The sequence below is a fragment of the Scomber japonicus genome, chromosome 6 (genome assembly GCF_027409825.1).
Source record: "Scomber japonicus isolate fScoJap1 chromosome 6, fScoJap1.pri, whole genome shotgun sequence".
Taxonomy (NCBI): Eukaryota; Metazoa; Chordata; class Actinopteri; order Scombriformes; family Scombridae; genus Scomber; species Scomber japonicus.
Genome location: NC_070583.1, coordinates 13,352,001 through 13,375,302, shown reverse-complemented (window position 1 = coordinate 13,375,302; position 23,302 = coordinate 13,352,001). Strand labels below are relative to the sequence as shown.

Below are 23,302 nucleotides of genomic sequence, written 5' to 3'. Positions count from 1 at the left end.
TTTCTTTTTAAAGTATATTTTTTGGGGCTTTTTGCCTTTAATGTAGAGTTAGTAGAGAGAGACAGGAAACTGGAGGCAGAGAGGGGGGAATGACACGTAGGATAGGCCTGCTCAGCGCAGAATTCGAATCAGGGTCGCCTGCAGTGAGGACTGTAGCCTCAACACATGGCGCAGGTGCTCTACCCACTGAGCTAAACACCGCCACAAAAGATTTCATTTTCTGTATCAAAATAAGGGCTTTAACTATTTAAGAAGATAACAGAATAGTATTTAATTAAATTAATACCAAACTAGGGTGAACCAGCATGCAAACAATGGCAACATGAATAGAAAATTGGTTTCTGATTTATTATCAAAACTGAGCACAAGATGAGTGATTTACAGACAAAATAAAGAATTTCAGTTGGACTTTAATAATTCCACTTTCGCTATTGCTACTCTGTTACGACTGCTGTGCTGCATGGTATCAAACACAGCATCAGCCATCTCTTAAATTGGAGCATTTCCAATTATCAAAAGCAGGCTTCTTCAGATACTGCATGCATTTCTTTGCACTGGTCATTAGTTCTGGCTGTTTATGTTGTTTTATTAAAAAAAACACTTGTTTGCTCATTTTGCAAAGCTGTCAGTTGCTTACTGGTGCTTCTATGTGGTGAAATAAGGGCCAAAACAATTTCATAAAATTACTAACTCTGCAGGTAATGTGTTTTGGATTCAAATTATGTTAGAATTTCTTTCCATTGCTAGTGTAACAATAACTCACATTTGAAACAATATTTCACCACTAAACACCACTAAAGAAAACAGACATCATTTGAAAACTGATTTAAAAAATAAATAATAATAAAAAATAAAGACCCACATTGTAGTGTCAGTATCAAGCACTTTATTTATTACCCTGTACTGAAGCCATTTAAACACAATTCATACATAAAAACAGTTACATTCCAAAGTTAATTATAGTCAATTTTGAAAACAGCAATTTATTTATATCTGTACTCAAGTGTACCAAGTGTAATGGTTAAGTAAACTAAACACTCTCAACTGGGTTGTGAGATTCAAATAAAATTCAGCATTTATAGGTAAGCACATCATCAAGGCATTTAGATATTCAGAAGACAAAACTGTACTCAGATGGTGGTCCTCCATCTTAGGCTAAATGGCTGATCCACACGAACAGACTTAGCAGAAGCATCAATAATCAGCTCCTGTAGACACAAGAAGAGAGAGAGAAAGGACTACTTAATATGTATGTGTGTATGTATGTGTTAAAAACAAGCTTAATACACTCTCTATATAAAAAATGAATGAGGGAATTGGTGACTCTAAATTGTGTGAGGTTTTGAATAAACACTAGAATATACAACAGCCCCCCCCCCCCATAAACCTACATAGGATAATTCCATGTTATCTATGTAATAGAAAAAACAACATGGGGTCCCAGTACAGTCCAATGATGACATATTGTAAATGGCAGCACGATCAAGCCTATGTAGATTCAGAATAGAACATCTTGTTTCGTATAAACACAAACATAGCCCTCCCACCTCACTGTATTTAAATGACACAGCACCAGCTGCTTACTGCTTCTTTCAAGTTGTTACCCTATCAGACAATACTTAGCGAGATGGATGGATTGTCTCGCACTGAAAAACCACTTATTACCATGCGCATACTGTGTCATCCTCATTCTCCTTCTCTCCTTCCTTACTATCCTTCTTCCTTCCCTTGGCTCATCTTTCATTCTTCCTGTTTACCTCTTTCACCTCTCTTTTCCTCTCTCCATCTACTTGCAGTGATCCATTCTCTCTCTCTCTCTCTCTCTCTCTCTCTCTCTCTCTCTCTCTCTCTCAAACGCTCTATGTCCTTCCTTTCCTCCTTCCCAAAGATGGACTGTCTTTTTGTCTCTTCAATATTCTCTACCCATCCTTGCGTCCCCAACACACACACACACACACACACACACACCCTCTCTCTTAAAATCCCCTCCGTCATTCTGACTTTCTTCATCTGCAATTCTTGTCCTCTCTTCTTACTTCCCCCTGTCTGTCTTCTCCAAGAACAGTATAAATCGAAGGCTTCCGGGCTTTTCAACCATGATTATTTATGGAGCTGCCTCAGCTATCATTTTCATGGTTCTGATAAGTGCACTGGGTCCAGAACACAACCTAGACAGGAACATTTTATCACAAGCCAAATGAGAAGGTACACATGCTATCCTCTTAAACTTAGCCTTGTTTTTCCTTTTTCTTCTGCATCATCCTCCATATCACCCATCCTCTTCCTCAAACATGTATAAGTTTCCCTGAAAAGTAGTCCTACACTTGGAGAAATGTGTAATCTCTACCTGCCCTCTGAGCATTATAAATATTCTTCACTTTTCCAACGTTTCTCTGAATGACCTCACTTCTTTTTTCTGTGCCCCCCATATTATTTTCTTTCTACTCTGTCTGCAACCTGACCTTATGATTAGAGAGACTGTTCTTCAGCTGAATTACCTTCTCCTGCCCTGTTTTGGTAAACATCCACTTCACTGAAGGGTCCCTGAATAAAACACTGAATTCTTTCTAGCTCCAACTAAACCTTGTGATTGACCTTGACCCTCTGAACTACTACAGAGGAGATTCACACTCAAACACTGAAGGATATTTATTTGATGTAATGAACTGACAGTGCCCAATCTTCATGGTGGCTGCTGAAAATCAAGGTATTATGCTACAGTATTTGCACAAACCACACTCTAACAGGGCATATGGCTTGGCTTCGTGTGTCAGGTTCTCATGATTTTCTATTACATATCATTACATATCTTTCCATTGGAGCAGATGATGGAAGGAGCAAGAGTAAATGACAGTCATTTTACATGAGAGTAGCTTTAGAATTGCTGTCCTGAGTCAAGTCTTTAGCTCTATGTTCATTACAAAAAAGACAGTGTCGGGGGAATGCAAAGTTGATTACAGCTATTAGATGACAAAGTGCTTCACAGCAGGGGTTGAGTTGTGAACCTGACATTTTCTGTTGTAGTGACAGTTTTTGACTGGCAGGGAAATGTTCAATCAGCGTGAAAGCTGGGGCGTGTGCATGTAATGATGACAGAGGCTCACTGAGCTATGCTATTAAATGCACAACGTGCACTATTAAGTGCCTAATTCTGATTGTCTTCTTGTTAGGCATTGATTAATAGGTGTATTTTGAAGGTATTAGAGCAGAAATTTAGCTGATTTCTTATGAGGTTCTCAACTCTATATGTATACTGATATTTACATGATTATACAGAGCTGTTAGTTTTTTCTATCATCATCATCTTGGCTGGCAGATTCCTTCGCTGTAATTTATTTTATTTTATTTTTTTAATCAAATGATGTCTGCAGTTGATATAAGCAATTGTTGTAGGGCAATTCATTGTGAATTGGGACCTGGAAGCATGTTTATCAGTTTTCTCACAATGTTTTTCTGTTTAAAACTGCAATATGGTATAGTTTGTTTAATGGAAAATTTAAAAAAATAAATACATTGGTAGAAATAAAAAGTCTTAAATACTATCAGTCAGTTTTTACCTGCATAATGTGTTTCTATAGCCCCTTTTATACAGCCTGTTAAAGCAGGGAATGTTGCAGTATTATTCTGCCGCGTCGTTCTGTATAAATCGTAAGAACACAGAATGGTGGGCACTGTTGTTCTGCCAATAAGTCAGCAGCAGTTGATGTCAGTGTAAACGGGAGAGCCAGCATAGCGAGACAGTCAACATTAGACACTAACGCAGTGGTGTTACACATCACACCTCTGATTTCAGAATGTTAGCATGCATTCTAAAATCACTTTGTTTGGTTCAATGTAAGAAAAGCAAAGCAGGCATAATGAGGGAGCTTCTTTATTTTAATACTGTGGGATCTCTGTTCAAAATGGGCTAATGTTTATTAAACCAACCCTCATTTGCCAGAAAGTAGCACTGCATTTATGTTAAGAGCTTTTGTATTCAGAGACCATTCCCTGTGTCTGATGGAACAACACAACTGGATGAGATTACCCTGGATTATGCCTCTTTGCAACTAAGGAAGAGGGTGGCACAACAAAGCAACAACAAACTCATGTGTTTGTACAGAAAAGTGTATTGTGTAATGAAATACATACAGACATTTGGATTGCTACATTACCTGAGTGTCAAGGTTGTGCTGCGGGGTCAGAGGATGCACTGTTCCAGCCACTGCTAGCTCCACCACTGTGATAGTTCCACCGCCCACACCCCAAACCTTAACCACACCCAGGGTCAACCGGTCAGCAGCAGCCAGGCCATTGTGTACAATCTGACTGTTCAAGGTGCTCTGCAAGAGAAAGAGTTGGACACAGGATGATGCAAGGAGGAAAGAAGGTTGTTAGAAACTGATTACTGAAGCACAAAAAAGCTTTTTATTTGTGTGACAGGCAGGTCATCAATCTTTAACTTACAATGTAGTCTGTACAATTTGCTAAACATGTGCTTTATTGAGCAGAGCCATGGCGTGCTACCCCCCCCCCCCCCCCATTATATCCAGTTTTATTCTAAGCTTCGTCTCTTACTGAGTGAGATTTAACATTTGTGTATGTTTCCCCATATCATTATTTCTATATGCAGCATATTATAATTTGTACTATGTTGCTTTTAGTAGGTAATCTTCTACAGAAATATTTTGATTGTCAGAATTGTCTTAAACTTGTGTTTTCATTATCATGTGGTTGTGTAAGAAACACACATTTAAGGTCCCAGATTATCAATTGACTTATGAATAAATTAAATACTGCCAGCCTCTCAAAAAACTGAGGATGAACACTTTCTCATTTTGCAAAAATGCTCTCATCCTAAATGTCTAGTGCAATAGGCACACAAGCACGCATGCACACACACACACACACACACACACACACACACACGCACACACACATCTACATTCAGATAGTCATCCAAAATGGCATACGATCTGCTAATCTGCAAGGCAACCCTGGCCTCATTGCCCAACTTATCCTTATCTTTTCACATCTGCCTGTTCATGCACACACACACACACACACACACACACACACACACACACACACACACACACACACACACACACACACACACACACACACACACACACACACAAATAGACCCCCCCCATTTTGGCTGTCAGACAGTGTGCCTGTTTTATCGCTGTGTGAAATTGCTTTGGAATGAGCCTGATGGTAGGCAGAGGACAGCCACAGATGTTTGGCTATGGTACCTGTGTGTATGTGTACGTGTATACTGTAGATTTGTGCATATGCAGTGTGAGTGTGTGAATGTGTGCGATCAAAAGTGTGGTCATTATTGTGTGTTTGTGTGTGATTGTGTGTCTTCATCTGGCTTAAAAGCGGATGGGGCTCAGCTAGTCCCATTAGTCCCAGTGATTAGGGAGTTTCTGTCATGTCTGACTCAAAATGTGATCAAACTGTGGCCTGAGAAACACTCATTTCTCACTGAATATACAACACAAGCTCTCGGGTTTCTGATTTGTGCATGCACAAAGCCAGTGGAGGTGCAAACACAGGCACTAATAGGCACTTTCATATTTGTTTTCCTTTTTATATCTATTTTTTAACTGATTGATACTTGTCATGGTGCCACATGAACATGAATATGTCAAGGTCAGTGAGGTGTTGCAACTGAGTTTGTATTGGTTGCACAGTGCAATTTTGGGACCCATTTTGGCACAAAATTACACCCTCATTTCTGCTGTTCAGACCACCTCTTTTTACAGATCCATGCACACAGAACAATTTTTGTGGCTTTACTCTGCAGGCCACTCCAAATGATATAAACCCCTTTTATGCATAGTAGTGTACCTATATTTTTGGGTCCCTGTGCAAATTTGAAATACCTAATTAGTTAATGAGGCTATCTACAATAAGGTGTTTGACCCACAGGGTATTATTAAATCTGAGACTGTAGGTGAAGTGCATAGACTTCTTAATGTGGCCTTAAGGCTACATGTACAATATTTACTGCTCAAAGGGAACAAACTTATATTGGCTAAGCTTCATCAAGCACCCGTGGAGTACATTATAGGTAGAAATCACTGTTGATCTAACCAGTCTGCCCTAATTAAGCTGTAACATACCTAAATCTGTTCTTATTGAAAAAGGCAAGACAGATATGAAAGAGATTTTGTCATTTTAGAATCAGTGTTTGTGTTTTGCAGACTAAAAAAGCCACAAAAAGAGAGAAACCTTTTTGTGCTTGTGTTTGTGATAAGAGGTTGCCTGAACAGGAACGTAGGTGCAATTTTGTGCCAAAACCCACAGACACATTGTGATCTGCATAAACAACCACAGCTGCTCCACTCTAACCAGCTCTGTGCAGACATGTTTGTTTTTCGAGCCACGGAAATACAAAGCTTGTGCTGATAGTGATAAAAGTCAGCATAAAAAAACCTTTTCTGCTAGCATCTGTCCTACACTGCACTGTTTTCATATTCTCCATTCCTAAAATTGTAAATATAGCATAATTATTATATTGTCTCCTGGACATGCACAGGAGAGCTACATTCTCAATCAAAGGCGGTGAGAGACAAAGGACATTAAAATTGGAGTAGTCAAATAAAATAAGCTTCTTCACTGTCTCTGTAAATCCTCTCTACTGACTGACTGCACTAATGTAGTTGTAATAAAGTGAAGTAAGATGTTCATAATAAATTGTTATTGTTAAGTTTAATGAAAATGAATCCACTTTTAGATGGTTATACTAACACTGCTATCAGGTCAGTCAACAATGGAGTTTGTATTTCATTACTTTGATGCAGGCATCAAAAGAGAAGAAGAGTTTAAAGGGGAAACTGTCTCAGTCAAGGGTGAAAGTGAAATTCACATCACATCCTCAGAGTTAGACATACATTCTTTGCTAATGGTTTCCAGCAGTTAGCCTCTGACATCTGCCTACCACAGCTCTGTTTCTGTTGTATGGTAAACCATGGGCTTAAAAAAACAGAGAAATTTGGCATGTAGTTGACTTTTGAACTCACCGATTGTGCTTCAAAGGAGGCCAGCATATAGTTTCCTTTCTGAACCGTGTCTGAGAAGAGAAAATAAGAGTGAATCACATACAGAGTGAGATTCATGGATACAATGGAGAGACATAACAAAGGTGATAACTGATTAAATGATGGTGAAGTGAACACATGATTATGAACACATGACTATTCATACTGACCACAGAATTCATATTCATCTGACTAACTGGACAGACAAATGGAGATGTGTTAGATGAATGAGTAAATCAGATGGTTGAATAAACTGAGCGAATGCAATATTAAGCTGCTCCATGAATGTGTAAATAACTAGCTGAGTGCATGGGTGACTTAATAACTACAGTAGTGAGTAATTATAAAAACTCATACAGTTCAGAATTAACTCAAATCATTACTGGTATTAGCAACTATTAGAATTAGGATAAGGATACAGTGACGCCGCTCAATTGTGTTAAAGATGGATCATTAATTGGTTGCATTAATGGGTGAAGATAGCATTGGATGAGTACATGAGGGTATAGCTGATAAATGAGGGACGGACACACCATTGATTCAGCCTGACTGACAGCAGAGCGACTAGCTTACACTGTAAAGTGAAACTCAAACATCCAAAAAGTAAACATTTTGATAATACAGGTAAGTAGGTGCTACAGCGAGAAGCATGGCAAACAAAAAAAAGACATAGACCAGCAGACAGACAGGGAAATGCAGAAGAGAGGAGTCAGAGAGCAGATAAAAGAGGGGTGATGGAGAGCATATTTCTAGGCAGTGACACAGGGAATTACTGTAATAGTTTCTGTCACTCCCCTTCTCTGTCATCCTTCGTTGTCTCTCTACCCCTCCCTCTCTTCTTTGTCCCAGCACAAACATGCCTTTCACAGAGGAGTGCATCTTCTCACAGACGCACTAATTCTGTTTGTATATCAGTGAGTGTGTCTATGTGTGTGTGTGTGTGTATGTGGAAGATGTGTTCATACATTGATTAATGACATATACATTCATATGGATCTTCAACACTTCTCTTAAGTCTTGATTTTTAATTCATTTATTAAAAACTTAAAAAAGAAATGAATTGTATGGATGAACTTTAGCAGTGGGATGGACGGGCATGATCTGGATTTCTCACTGAGGGGACACCATTTTTTTTGTAAAGGATTGGTTCAGTTTTTCAAGTCCCACCCAAGTCACCCAAATGCACTCACAATACAAGAGATGAGGGACAAAATCCACAGTCCTCCTGCTGTGTAAAGTGTATCTGAAGCTACATGATGCTTCATTTATCGAAATTAAGTAGACATATTTTATTGTTACACTCTTTTTACTGTAGTGGGTTTTGTTCCCCATCACTTACTGTACATTCTAAGTGCATTAGAAGATGATCATTTAATGGCCAGTATTAGCAGAATGAATGATAACAGCAAGCAACATCCCTTTCAGTGTTCATATGCGTACTTGACAGTTGTTTTAAGACAGACTTGAATATTTGTGACCTGTATACAAGCCAACTCCTGACATCACAAATAAATTGACAGGATTCCACAGATCCAGGTCTTTTATTCCTCAAAGGTGAGTCATCACTGTTTGGAAGCTGAGTGTTGTTTCACAGTGCAATTATTTGCAATGGAACAAAAAAAACAAACATCTATTTTGCTTGATGTTTGAATTTCTTACAATTGGGATTTAAGAGCTTATACCAAGAAATGAACTGCACTAATGCCAGAAAAGAAAATAATCTTTCCATAAATACACATATTAAAATATCAAATGACATGCTATTCTCTGTTAATGTGGGTTCTCACATGTTGACCTTTCACTTACCTATTCCTTCTCCATCGTCCCAGAAGACTGAACCTTGAGCCGTTCCACTGTCACTCAGGGCAACAATCAGTCCTAAAGGATTCTTACGACTGAAACAGAAAGGGCACAGAGGGTTAAAGCAGATTGCTAAAGGACACTGTCTATTTATACTTGTTTGTGAGGACATATACATTAATATTCCTGCTAGAGGGACCCACCTGATCTCTGCTGCTGCTGCACTCATCTCCCTCTAACTGTCTCTCTGTCATTATTTTTGTCTTTCTCAATCACACTAACAATGGCAACTCACACCTGCTTACAAAAAGTCTTTCACCTACTAAAACACAGCTAATTAGCTACTGTTAAGTCTCTGTACTAGTAAAAGTGCATGTGTGCTTCTGTACTACAGAGGCACAAACAAAACTTAAAATCACACACATACCTGTAAAATGTATTGTTCTCTGGTTTCTGCCAGGGTATGATATATCCTCCTCTGATATGAAGGTTAATATGGTCCAAGGGTGTTGGCATGTTGACCATTTGGCCACGGACTCCCACATCTCTGGCCTGGTGAAAGCAATGATAATTACATGCTATTAAAACATTAGAAATACTACTGGATATTCAACCTTGACTCTTTTTATTCAGCACGTCCTTTGTGGGAAATTGGCATTTGTGATATAAAAGCTACATCAAAAACATTTAAGAAATGTATTACACGCCAAAGGAATGTCCCATTTTGTCCTTGGTTCATTCTTTAACAGCTGTGTGTTGAAGGGACAAGTTAAATGGAGGTAACCACTCCTCTTTGCCATGCTATGCCCCTATTATTTCTCATGTGTTGTTTGGCTTTATAATGTTGACTAACAGATGGGGATCCCCTGGCTACAGACAGAGTGATTGGATGTTTGTTTTTGTCATTAAGACGCCTTATGCAGTTGTTGAGTTGTCAGAGATGTTTATAGTTAATAATGTCATTAGGGTTTCTGTTGTAGTTGTGGTTTTAGTCATTTTACAAACTTAATCTGTTTGCATTTGTATTTGTTTTCATACATACCATTTTTAGACAGACGTACCTCACAGCAGTGCTTTGCATCTTCAACACATTACGCTATAAACAAATGTTCTTGCATGTGCCACATAATGTGTACACTAATCACTATGCTAATGTCAAATATGATTATCGCTGTTAAAAAAAGTACTTATTTAATGTAGTTTAGTCTTTTGTTGTTCCTTACCCATCTTACTTGAAGATGGGTGAGTCTTTGACATCAGTCTGTCTGTTTAATTGATTTCATGATCGTTAACTGACATGGACTCACCGTGTGGAAGTCATACCAGCGTGCGTCAGGAACATAGCCATCCACATGTCTGGCTCCCTGTCAATCACATTGTCAGTTAACCAAATGAATGAGTCAAAACAAAACATAGAGCAATACAAGCAGAGGAGATAGATTGATGTCTAATCCTGAAATAGCTGGAAGGTTAAAAAAAACAAACAGGTGAAGCATGTGTGTATGTGTGTGTATACCTGGTCTAGGACAGGGGTGATGAGTAAGGCGGGCCCCCAGAGGAATTGCTTGTAGACGTCCCATGTGTTTCTATCATTCACAAACCTGTGGCACATCAGTACAGATGCCATTAAGCTTGACCAAAGAAGATACCAAGGCTCTCTCTAGTGTACTCAGCCCAGGTGACTGTTCAAGTGCTCATTCAGAATTCACGGGTTTGAAGATGCAAGCCACATAGCCCTGCCAGACTCACCCTGCCAACTCCTTAAATGCCATCTGTGTCTTTATAAGTGTCTCTTAAAATGTATTTTTTTCATGCAGTTGTACACATTCACATCTGGTTGCTGCCAAGTGCAGCCATAGTCATCTACAATTGGGCTCTACACAGTCTCAGTGAGATTAAGGTGCCTTGCTCAATGACTTCTTAATGGCAGTCGCAGTGGCAAGGAGGGGACTTCTAATTTTCTTAAAATGTCAAGTTATTCTAATGAGCAAATGTCACCAACAAACTTATCTAAACACATTGCAAATATATAAATAAAAGATGATTTTTTTTTGCACTCATTATACTTACACCTTACTTTCACCTGTAGCTAATGAGGCTGGTTTTGATGGTAAAATATTGTAACTAAATTAAAATGAGTTGGCCAGTAAAATAGCTTGCTGCTTAAAACGTGTTGGGACGCTTAAATGAAAGCTCTGCCTAAATTGATTTTCAGTCCAGCAACCACCATACGTAACACTCTGCATACTAATGATAAACTATTGAGTATAAAATCAGGTTAACTTTCCAGCAAATTGGAATGAAAAATACATGCAGGTAATAACTAAATGATATGATTAACTGATTACATGTAATGCTGAGCCATGACATTAACAGAAAAGATAAGACCCGTGTGTGTTGCGTATCTGTACTTACTCGTGCAAGAGTGGTCTGACAACTGTGCTTCCTTTTGTATGAGCCTCATACATCAGTGTGTACAGGTATGGCAGGAGGGTGTAACGGATGTTCAGGACGTCTCGGGAAGCCTCAGAGAACGTGGCATTCCAAGCAACGGGATCTTGTCTCTGACACAGAAAATGAATTCAAAATAAGTGATAACAAACAAACAGAATTAATAGTTATAAGAAAATAAAAATGTGTTGATTGATTAACAATTATTGAGTCAAATGTATGTAGTTTTTTTATTGTCTTAAATTGCAACTTGTCCTTTAAATTACTGACCTTTTTATTGTTGCAACAACTCAAAATTAGCATTTTTGAAACAAGAGGTACTTGATGCCAGGCAGACATTTGTATTTTCAGCTCTATCTTGATGAGTACATACATGATATTATGCTAAAAGACTGAGGCTAAAGCTTTATGTCCCAAGCAAAGGGGTCAACATTCTAGAAAGTTGATGATCTGTGTAGAAGACATGTAACACTTAATAAGGAAACAGTGTCATTCTTGTATTACAAGGTTGTGTGTGATTATATTCACTCTTAGTATAGTATATATATAGTATATATAAAAAAGTATGTAATTTTCTTCTAACATGACATTGCTGTTTTCATAGTTAATAGTTAACATGTTCTCCTTGACCTCAGAAACAAAGACCTGTTATTTCTGTAAACTAGTTATCCAGACAATGTAGGTTATAGTAGATTAACATAAACATGATTGGACAATAGTTGTACAGGGTAGGGGTTTAGGTCAATCAAAAGTTATTTCCAAGTGTTTAAAAAAAATATATTATTGTATGACCTAATATAACAAATTCCATCTAAATATCTGTTTTTTATTGAATTTGTTAGCAAGCATTGAACCATTAAGTGTATCAGGTGATCCTGTAGTTGACAACATGCTTTAGGGAATGCAAGGACACCTTAAGGACACAAGGTCAAAATACCTGGACAATGTTTGCATACTGTAAAGCTAGGGACAGCTATTTGGTGTTGTACAAAACATTTCAACATTTCTAATTTCAACATGCTAAAAATGTATAACTTTAAAATGTGAAGAGATGTGAAGAGAGACTGACAGCAACATTAGCTAGTTAGTGGCATGCCAAAAATACTCGATATACTAGATTGGCTGCATGCAGTTACACTGATAAATTATGCTCCAACTATTCTGCTGCACACTGAACTGAGATTTACCTAATTTTAATTGGCAACAAAGTGTAACATCCCCTTAAGAGACAAGGACAGAAAAGGAGGACAGGGTGTACTGTCATTTTGTAGATATGGGCCAATCTAAATGTATTAGCTCATTTGCTGGAGCTGTAGTGAGGACAATAATCAGTCTGGTCAAATACACACACACACCGACACACCCACACACACCCACACACACACACACACACACACACACACACACCCACACACACACATACTGAAGACCATGAAGATCCTTAGCTGAAGCGTGTCATCACCATATGCTCTTCCCTATGATACTGTGTGTGGGTGTGTGTGTGTGTGTGTGTGTGTAAATTTGTGTATATGTCTCTCCTGTCTTTCTCTAAAGAAAAAAAAAATCATACAATCATAAAAACGATCACAGAGAGCAATGAAATATCAGACACTTTTTTTCCCCCCAGCAGCAGTTTAGCTGGGTGAGATTTGATAATAATTATTAACTGTAGCCCGGTTACTAAGTACAGGCCTACCAGCACATGATTGAATATAGAACATTTCCATTATCTTATGACCCAAGGAGTTTACCAGATTATCATTTACTTTTCAGAGGAAACTTACAACACTGTAATTATCTGAAAACCCGGGAGTTCTTATACCTGCCTCCCTTTTCAGTAACCTTCCTTTTGCACCCTCATGCCTTACAATCAGATGTGTTCACAGGGAAGTTAGTAAAATTATCATACTAAATTGTATGTGTGTGTGTGTGTCTGTGTGTGTGTGTCTGTGTGTGTGTGTGTGTGTGTGTGTGTGTGTGTGTGTGTGTCTGTGTGAGAGAGAGTGAGAGAGAGCGAGAGAGAGAGAGAGAGACACTGGGAGGCTGATCAAAATAATATGAATGAGTGACTAAGAATTTGGTCTTGGAAACTAGAAGAAAAAATAGATACAGTTAATACAAGCTGTATTTGTATACCAGCAGTTCACAGTTGAGTTCTGCTACGCAACACCAAACCCAACAGGTTCTGACATTGTATTAGGTTTCAGGTCTTTTTGTTTCTCTAAAGCTTCTGACTCTGGTCTGGTCTGGTTATTTTTCAAAAGAATATAGTGAAATTCCTCTCTCTCTCTCTTTAACACTCTTTGTTTCAATCATCCATGTCCATGTGTGTCAAATACTGCAGTTATGCAATGACCAGTGGGAGGTAGAAGGAGAGATACAGCATATAGCCAAAGCATTGCATTAGCCTGGCAGGCTGTCAGTTAGTAACGGATGAAATACACATTTGGTAAAAGAGCTCCTGAAAATATCATATCGCAATGCTCTTCTTACACATGGTAGCAAGAAAACTGGCACATCCTCTCTGCAGAGACATATTAAAGATGGAGGTTGCCATTTAGAAGCAGACAAAACAACCTAAACCACTCCAGACAAACAACGTTGTCACACTTCATAGCATCAAATAGAATGCTAGTGAGCAATCAGGGAGAGCTGAAATAATTAGTTGATTAATTAGCTATTGAAACGACAGAAAATTAATTTGGAATGCTTTTCATAGTTAATCAATCATTTAGGTCAGTTAACAAGCAGGAATACCAATCATTATCTGGTTTCAGCCTCTCAAAATTGAGGTTTTAAGCGTTTCTATGAGTTATATCATTGCTTTTATTAAAGATAAAAACTTTGTAGAACTCAACTTAACTGCTTCACCACCTCCACCCAAGGCTTTACCCTCATGGAGTAACCATGGGGCATCCTGGCAGCCTAGGGGTTTAAGACACTTACAGTCTCTTTCCCAGTTTGTGTCCTGGATTTTGTTAGTGTGCAATGACTATGGATTAATTAGGGTTCTTAGTGTTGTATTCATTTTGAGGTACTGTATATTAATGCTAGTCCAGTGTGTACACATAATGTAGATGCTTTTGGTGTCGATGATGTCGCTACATTAGAGGTAAGATCACCAATGGAATAATTCCCCCCAAAAAAACTAATTCTTTTTAACATGCAGTCACACACACGTTGGATGACCTGCCTGCCTATTGGGCCCTCAAGTTAGACTCTTCATCTGTGGGAAACCAGAGGAGGGATTGATGAAGAGATGAGAGCAGGGCTGAAGAGTGAGAAGCACACAGAGTATCCATCTCAAAGCTTCACAGCAGTAATTTATGACCACATTTATAGTGGCAAAAGGCCTTGTGACACACATTGATTGTAGGCAGATATGCATGTGTGTGCACACGCGGCTTCAAGGAAAAATTAGGTTATCTGGCTGTGTCAGCCCTTCTCATCTTTTCTCTCCTCTACTTGGTCCTTCTCTTCATTTATCTGTCTGGAATCTACTCCCTCGCCCTGTCTCATAAACCTCTGGGTTTTTACATCTGAAAAAATAAAATATATATTTAAACACTGAATAACAATATACATGACTTGAATATAACTACGCTGCTGTACCAACTCTTGGTGGAGAATATATCTTGTTTAATTAATTCAACAGTGTACTGATATGACTGTGGACACTGCAGTGTATTGCTGGTGCAGTGAAATTATCCAGAGGTCAACACTGAAAGTTGTCTGAGGGCAAAGAGACACTAGGCATGACAGAGCTCTGGGAATGACTCTGCAAAAAAAAACAAAAAAACTCTCCTCTCTTCTTCCCTCCACTGTCTCTGACCTTGGGTACCCTCTGTTCTGGTTTGTGGTGTTAATACTTTGTTGTCAAATGCCTTGTTAAGCAGACTGGAGGTTACAGTCACTAACTGTCTGATGATTGAGGATTTTATATGGCTGACTGGAAAAAATAATAGTTTTTTACAGTAGATTACATAAATAGCTGACCTTGATCCTCTTTTTAGGAAAGTTTTTTAAAGCCTTCTCTCAGTCCTGCTTTGTGTATCTTCTCTTCTCTCACCAAGCACCATCATCTTAGTCACACATCCCTTTTGTGGCTTGATTGCAGTTGTTTCAAAATCTGCAAATTGTTTATTCAGCCTTGTCCAAGCTCTCAGATCCTTAGCACCACTCTGTGTCGCCACCATTTAACTTGTTAAATTACCATCATGTTTAATTATCTGCCAATTTCATCCCTCAATATGTTTTTTTTCTCTTTCTGTCTCATAGCCTATTAACTCTTTCCCTGCTTTTATCTGTATTTCCCTGTCAGTGTTTTCTCTTCTCAATCCTCCTGTTATTTTTCTTTTATTTGGTTTACACACCTATACTGTTCTTTTAGTTCTCTCTCCTTCACTCTTTTTGTCTCCCTGACTTTATCTCCTCCTCTCGAACTATCATTTTGTGCCGCTGTCACCTACCATGTGTGTGCTTTTTTCTGTCAATTTTCTCCATGTTTAAACACCCATTTGCAAACCATCATTAAATGATTGGAATCGCAGGGTGTATGTGTGTGCGTGGAGTGGAGGTTACGTGGTGTGCAGCGGAGCCCAGATCACCTTGAGAATTCAATTATATCCACTCTCTGTGCTGTTAAAAAGCATAGGTATGGGAACTCTCTCTCTCTCTCTCTCTCTCTCTCACCCACACCCACACCCACACACACACACACACTCACCCACACACACACCTACATATACACACACAAACACACACACAAATATACAACAGTGTCCTGTCTAGTATTGCAGACTCCAGTGCAGAGAAATTTTGCCCGGTGGGATCGATCTCCGGACGGGCGTTATTGGATTTCTCAGATGTGTTCCAGTGCTCTAAAAGGTCACCGCTAGAATGAATGCCACCGACACTATACCACCAAACAGGTCTATCTTTTTGTGGGGTTGTGTGTGTGCATTCTTGTGTGTGTATGTATGTATATGTCAGACACAGATTAATAGAGATGCAGGTAGAGAAAGCGACTGAGTTGCCTGCTGTTAAAAGCTTTTTGTATGTTTGTATAACTTGAACTCAAGAGTATGCTACTGTAGCTAAAGAGAGGGGTTGTTGGTCATCTCTTGAGCTAGAATGAGTACCTGTGTTTTTTATCATCTCTCATACCCTTTAAAAGCATTCAGTTCTTTATATGGAGTTATAAACCAGAACACGTCAGAAACTGGACTCTGCTGCCTAATTTGTAGCAACGCCCTTGGGTTGAATGATTTTCTGTGATTTTGAAATTACCCCCTAGGAATATATTGCTCCTTTCCAGTTATTCCCATGATTTTTCTCTATTAATTTGATTTGATAAAATACAAAAACATGCAAAAACAAAAAGAAGGTATTTTTCCCCCAGGAAACTGAAGCAGACTTTGATGAGAATTCACCGGGAAAGACCGAAATTTGAAATCTTGGCTCTGAAACCTACTAGTGTTTTTACCCACCTATTGTGGCTTCAGCTTTGTCATGGCAAACAGAGTGTTTTTTTTTTTCCTGTTTTGTATTTACTCACCGGGCTACCCTTGCCATTGTGGTTGCGTGAGTATGGATAGAAGGCACCCAGCTGCATCCAGCGAAGACACATTTCATACTCAGCTTCATAAAAGAACCCACATATGTCTGCCCCGGTCTGAAAGAAGACAGACGAAAAATGTCACACAGTGGTATGTGTGTGTGCTTGAGTACCAGGAGACAGAGGCAGAAAGAAGAAACAGTAGCTTGCAGGTGTTACTACAAAGAGTACCCTTCTACCACAGAAACTGGGGTCACGCTGCTTTTGTTGCAAGCGTTGTGTGCCTCATGTGTCCTTGTGCAAGAAAGACACTGCAGGAGTGTGTGGTGTTGTATATCTGACCCTGTGGCTGGGGACATACATAAATGATTTTCCATATAGGGATCGATGAGGTGTCAGATCTTTTTTTTTAGAGACACACTGAAGAAATGAGAGGAAATGGAAGGACAGTATGTGAGAAGACAGGTAAAGAAAGAAATAAAGACAAAGAAATAGAGGGGAAAAAAGACAGAAAAGTCAGGACAACAGTCTTAAAAAGTAACTTTTGTTTAAGTTAATTAATTAATGACACATTTTCATGGGTGTTGTGCTGACTAGGGCCAGGTTGTTTGATAGGGGAGAGTCTTGTAATGACATACTCCACATTGTGTTTCAAGATGTCCTTTGGTCAAAGAATCTAGCAAACAAAATGACATCACTCATGCTGCTGTAATCTACTTAAAGAGGACAAGGTCACATCAATAAGATTATGGCTTGTCAAAACCAAGATCAGATGATTATACTCACGTAAGGGATGCCAAACAGACTGAACTCCATCATGCCTGTGGAATAAAAAGGAAAATGTTGAGTTATGCCAAAATTTAAGATTCCTCTTTTGTTATTTTTTTGCACATCATCTGATCACATCACCCCCTTTTCGTACCCAGATGTTAGATTACTGTTCACAACCGCAGTTTTATTATTTGTTTTATCTGGGTATATTTACAGTATATATATTTATGTATACCTATGATGGATTTGTATAGCTGGTCCCATCTAGCAGCGTTGTCTCCCAGCCAATGTCCAGACCAAATTCCACTGGAGGGGTAGGTGGACCTGGTCACCACTATGCCTCTTTTACCTGTCACAGCCAGCAGGGCACTGCACAGATGGGAGAGATTCAGGGATGTATCTTACACAGGGAAATAATACCCACATGCTTGAACTTCTATACTTGTGAGGACCCTCATTGACACAATACATTCCCTAACCCCTTACCCCAGGGATGTCAAACATGCGGCCCGTGGGCCAGAACCGGCCCGCCAAGGCTTCCAATCCGGCCCACTTTCCTTCCTGTCTTCTTTTCCTTCCTACCCTCCTGTCATCTGTCCTTCTTTCCTTCCTTCCGTCCTTCCTTCCTATTCCTTTTTCTTTCCTTCTTTCCTTCCTTCCTTCCTTTTGTCTTTCCATCCCTCCTTCCTTTCCTTACTAATCCCTTTTCCTTCCTTCCTTTTGTATTTTCTTCCCTCCTTCCTTCCTCCCTTCCATCTTTTTATTGGTCCGGCCCACATGAGATCAAATTTGGCTGTATGTGGCCCTTGAACGAAAATGAGTTTGACAACCCTGCCTTACCCTAACAATGACCTAACCCTGACCCTTACCCTAAACTGAACTTGAAAGTCTTCACCCTGAAATAGTTTCACCCGATCTCAAGATCCAAAGGTGCCCATCACCACCTTCTATAGCCAACTCTGTAATTGGCTTTCCCTGTGATGAGGAGAGAATTTCACCACAAGGACCGACGACATTTTGTGGATATCATCAGAAACATTTGATAAGCCCGTAATCTGCAATAGCTGGAATATACCGGATATGCATCTCCTGTGCTGGCATTTTCGTCCTAGATGTGTTTGCAAAGATATCTTTTTTCTTCACCTACATCCATTCTCACTGGGTTCAGAGTTCACTGTGATAATTATAGTTCCAAATGTAGTCTGCTTCTCCAGGCATAAGCATTGTCACACACATACAGATAGATAAATATAAATACTTATTTACTTACTCATAGGTGGGCTTGGTATGCGACCAGCCGTAGAGGTTGTGGACGTCATAGTGTCTGACTTTCTTTCCATTACTAAGTATCTGCTCACTGTTCATGCAAAGGGTCTTATGGTTTAAGCCAAGATGTTTAGAGTTCAGAGCTTTTGGTAGGGCGCGCGCACACACACACACACACACACACACACACACACACACACACACACACACACACACACACACACACACACACACACACAAACAAACACATAGAATAATTAAACTCATAATGTAGTTATCAGAGCTTGATTACCTAATTTTAACTTAACCCTCCTGTTGTGCTCAGGTCAAGGAAGGAAGGAAGGAAGGAAGGAAGGAAGGAAGGAATGAACAAAATGAGGAAGGAACGAAGGAAGGGAGGAAAGAGGAAGGAAGGAAGCGGGGAAAGAAGGAAATGAGGAAGGAACGAAGGAAGAGAGGAAAGAAGGAAGGAAGGAAGGGAGGAAAAGAGGGAGGGAGGAAGGAACAAAGGAAGGGAGGAAAGGAGGAAAGAAGGAAGAAAGGAAGGGAGGAAGGAAGGAAGGATGTAAGGAAAAGAGGAAGGATGTAAGGAATGAGGAAGGAATGAAGGAAGGAAGGAAGGGAGGAAAAGAGGGAGGGAGGAAGGAAGGAAGGAAGTGAGAAAAAAGGAAATGAGGAAGGAAGGAAGTAATGAATGAAGGAAGGAAGGAGGAAAAGAGGAAGGAAGTAAGGAATGAGGAAGGAATGAAGGAAGGAAGGAAGGAAGGAAGGAAGGAAGGAAGGAAGGAAGGAAGGAAGGAAGGAAGGAAGGAAGGAACAGTCAAAAGAGATAGGGTCAATTTGACCCGGGAGCACAACAGGAGGGTTAAGAAGAACCGAAAATATAGTTATGTGTGTCTTACGTGGCATATATGGAGGGTTCTCTAGAAGTGGGTCACCAAGACATTTCCCTCCAACTGTGCCATGGACAAAACTGGCAGGCTCGTTCATGTCCTACAGATGAGGAGAGAAAGAGAAAGAGTGGGGGGGTTAAAGGTGAAATGAAAATAAGGCCCAACAAGAATAGAATGGAAATAAGATCACTTTATCTGAATGTTATCTTTCAGGTCACTCACAATCCAAAGGCCATCAAACTTCATACAAGTCTCATAGAAATCTTTGATTTCTTGTTGCCACCAGTCTGCTGTTGTATTGCGGAAGAAGTCAGGGAATGCAGTGTAAGCCCTGTAGAGCTGAACATGGGATGGTCATATGATTAGGAAAATTGAATGCTGGAAATTTGTGTCTTTAATTTAATGTTCAGGCATATTGTGTATCAGTGGGCTGAACATGGAACATATTGTACCTCTACTTGTGTATCCCAGTCCAGAGATTCATCTACTATGACATTCGGGTAATCTGGCCAAACCTACCAAAAAAAAAAAAAAAGACAATGTAAAGTATGCTTATGCCAGTATTTAGTTTGTGAGTTCTCTTTACACCTGTTTGTGTGGTCATCCATGCCCTCTTACCTTCCCCCACACAATTTCATCACTGATGTTTTTGGGCCATTTGATGAAGACATCCGCTGCTTGACCTCTATCAAAGGCAGGGTATGGACGTGTCTCGTTACCTGAGATGGCTGGATCCTGGAATTAAATACACAAAACTTAATATTTTGATTTGATGAGCTAAGTAGAGATTGGCTGACTTACTATCTAGCTTTCACAGATAAGCTTTAGATATATTTAAAATCTATAATGAATATTTAAACCTTTGTTATGGTTTTTGTTCCTTGAGTGTATCATTAGTTAATGATGTAATTTTCTTACCAGAATGAAGATGAACCTCATGCCTTCTCCCCTCATGCGCTCAACAAGGGCAGGTAGTCCAGCAAACTCAGGGTCCAGGACAAAGTCCAGCTGACGATCCATGTAGTCAATGTCTGCATACTGTACATCCTGTAGCAGATACCAGTTAGACAAGAAATGAACTGAGGATAAAATTACTATATGAGAAGTAGAACAACACATAGCATTAAGGTAAAACAACAATATCTTCTTCCTTAGATTCAGGTATTTCAGACAAAATTACAGGAAAAGACACAGTCTCTCATTAGATCACACATTTCATGTCAGTTAAAACATTTGATTTTTGACAGCTATGAAAGCAAGAAAAAAATAAGATAATAAAATTATAATATACCATTTATGAATACAACTTTATTATCACTAAGTCAGGAAAACAATTGTACATTTTCCAATGCAATGATGTTCCTAACTGTTAAGATTTCTGCTAATAAGTATGAAAGTCTGTAAAGTTTGTCTTAACAAATGGCATGTTAGACATGAGATGAGAGAAGAGTTTATTTGCCTCTCTGGCTTTTATCTCTTACAGTGACAACAAAACTTCACCGGCTTTGGTAGCTCATGTGTAGCCTTTGTAAGTAGCTGCATTTCCTGCTTCTTTCATTCCAACTAATGATGCAGGATTCTTTTTTGGATGGTGTCAGTTTGTTGCAGGTTAGGCGTTGTGAAAGAATATTTTGGGGATTACTTGACATTCTTATGTTCTGTTCTGCATGGTGATGAGGATGGGATTCTGGTTTGTTTCCATGTGAGGCATCTTGTCATGGTCAACCACAGTGGTCTCACAGATGAATATGACATTCTGTTATGTAACACACTGTCAGAGAGAATTACTGGTTCAAACTGGCTATGTCTAGAGGCTGTGAAACCTACAATGGAATGGATTTCAAATGAAATTAGAGGTCACATATTATTAGGTTAACTTGATGTACCCTATGTAATCCATGGAATCAGTGCCTCTGTTTGAGTTCATCCTAACGTCTTTAATCTGATTTAGTTTTATGTAGTTATTGCCTGAATGCCATTGTGGAATATACAGTACTGTATGTAGATACTGTGTTGGGTTTAGCTCTGTCTGTCCACTGAGTTGGATGACCCTATACTTCAATGGAAAAGAATAAGCTCTCAGGTTAGTTCTGATGAAATTATCTCTTATGCTGAGACACTAATTTAACAATGAATTAAATCAGTGGCTCTGTAAAAGCAGGCAAACATATTGGAATTTAATTGGATAAGTTGTATGTAGGCAGTGCTGGCCTTGTGACCCCTTATATTTATTTTTTATTACTTATTTATTATTTAGTTCACATCTCTGGTGTTGAGTATACAAATCAAAAATGCTTTGTCTTAAACATGAATGAAAAATGATTCAGTTGTTTCAAAGCATCTATTAATTCTTTTCATTTTACAGTCTGCTGACAACGATGACAGATTTTTAGAAGCTGACACACAGCTCACCAAAATATACTGTTCATAATCTAAGTTTGAATGGAGAAGTATGAGATGGGATGATTTCTGTTTTCTTGTAATGTTATTTGATTACTTGTTTTTGTGTTATGTTCAATGCAGAGATTGTATGGAGTCTTTGTCCGGGAACTTACATAGGGTATACCTGCTACCCTCATGTCATTATACAGATCTGATATCTCTTGGTCATTTGTGTAACCATAGCGGCAGAGCTGGAACCCAAGGGACCAATAGGCTGGTAGAACAGGTCGTCCAATCAGCTGTTAAGAAGAAAAACAAACAAGGAAGTCAAAACAGTTCAGCACAAAAAAGTTGTTTTATAGGAAAACGGGACAGTGTCCGTAAAGTGTTTGTTTGACTGTGTGTGCACGTGTGTGTGTGTGTGCGCGTGTGTTTAGATTGGCTAAATGAGAGAGCGCAATGAAGCGAGGAACTCCCAGCTGCTGCAGTCCATCAACAGCGGCCCAGGGCCAGACACAAAACACGCACACGCACACACACACACACACACACACACACACACACACACACACCCACACACACACGCAGGCAAATACAAGCACACACACAAACAAACAGGGAAACCAAGAAGACTTACTGCAGTATACTCCTGCACCACCATCTCAGGTGTAGGTCCTAGGACCATGTAGAAATCCAGGATGCCTCCCAGAGTTCGGTAAGTTAAAGCTGGAGTAGGCTGGAAAGTCACATCTGCACACAAAGCAAATAAGCAAATAAGTGTGTGAAGTGGTGGGTACATACTTTGTCACATCTACTCATCTGAATATGTAGAGAGTAGATAAGCAGTGTGGGATGAAAGGCAAGAATGAGAGGAGAACATACTTGTCTCACTCATCAATACATAAATACCCACTGCATATGCAATTGAGCGTGATTGTGTGTGTGAGAGTGGTTGTATTTGCATATGTGCATGTACTAACAATGCATGTGTGTGTATTCCTGTTTCTTTTTCCTCACCCATGGCATTACTGTTCAGCAGTAGCACTCCATGAGCATCGGCTGTGGTCTCAAGGCCCATATAGAATGGATGCACTCCATAGCAGTTCTCCTTGTACTGTAGCAGAGAGACAGAAAGTGAGAATCAAAGAGAA

The 23,302-nt window shown here is 39.3% G+C and overlaps 1 protein-coding gene across 2 annotated transcripts in view; it reads right to left on the bottom strand.

Moving 5' to 3' along the window:
- Positions 1-953: 953 nt before the first annotated feature.
- The window catches only part of si (sucrase-isomaltase (alpha-glucosidase)), a 70,207-nt gene continuing 47,858 nt past the window's right edge, over positions 954-23,302 (bottom strand). For both annotated transcript variants that reach the window (XM_053320434.1, XM_053320435.1), the window contains exons 28-47: positions 23,169-23,265; positions 22,789-22,901; positions 22,325-22,450; positions 20,688-20,816; positions 20,388-20,504; positions 20,222-20,284; positions 19,992-20,108; positions 19,779-19,869; positions 18,881-19,019; positions 17,846-17,979; positions 17,626-17,660; positions 16,840-16,956; positions 11,247-11,395; positions 10,348-10,432; positions 10,139-10,195; positions 9,259-9,383; positions 8,838-8,926; positions 7,014-7,063; positions 4,155-4,322; positions 954-1,208 (exon numbers count right to left, since the gene is read on the bottom strand). In XM_053320434.1, coding sequence (XP_053176409.1) covers positions 1,131-1,208; positions 4,155-4,322; positions 7,014-7,063; positions 8,838-8,926; positions 9,259-9,383; positions 10,139-10,195; positions 10,348-10,432; positions 11,247-11,395; positions 16,840-16,956; positions 17,626-17,660; positions 17,846-17,979; positions 18,881-19,019; positions 19,779-19,869; positions 19,992-20,108; positions 20,222-20,284; positions 20,388-20,504; positions 20,688-20,816; positions 22,325-22,450; positions 22,789-22,901; positions 23,169-23,265 — 2,079 coding nt within the window. In that variant the 3' untranslated portion in view covers positions 954-1,130. The remainder of the gene's footprint in view (positions 1,209-4,154; positions 4,323-7,013; positions 7,064-8,837; positions 8,927-9,258; positions 9,384-10,138; positions 10,196-10,347; positions 10,433-11,246; positions 11,396-16,839; positions 16,957-17,625; positions 17,661-17,845; positions 17,980-18,880; positions 19,020-19,778; positions 19,870-19,991; positions 20,109-20,221; positions 20,285-20,387; positions 20,505-20,687; positions 20,817-22,324; positions 22,451-22,788; positions 22,902-23,168; positions 23,266-23,302) is intronic.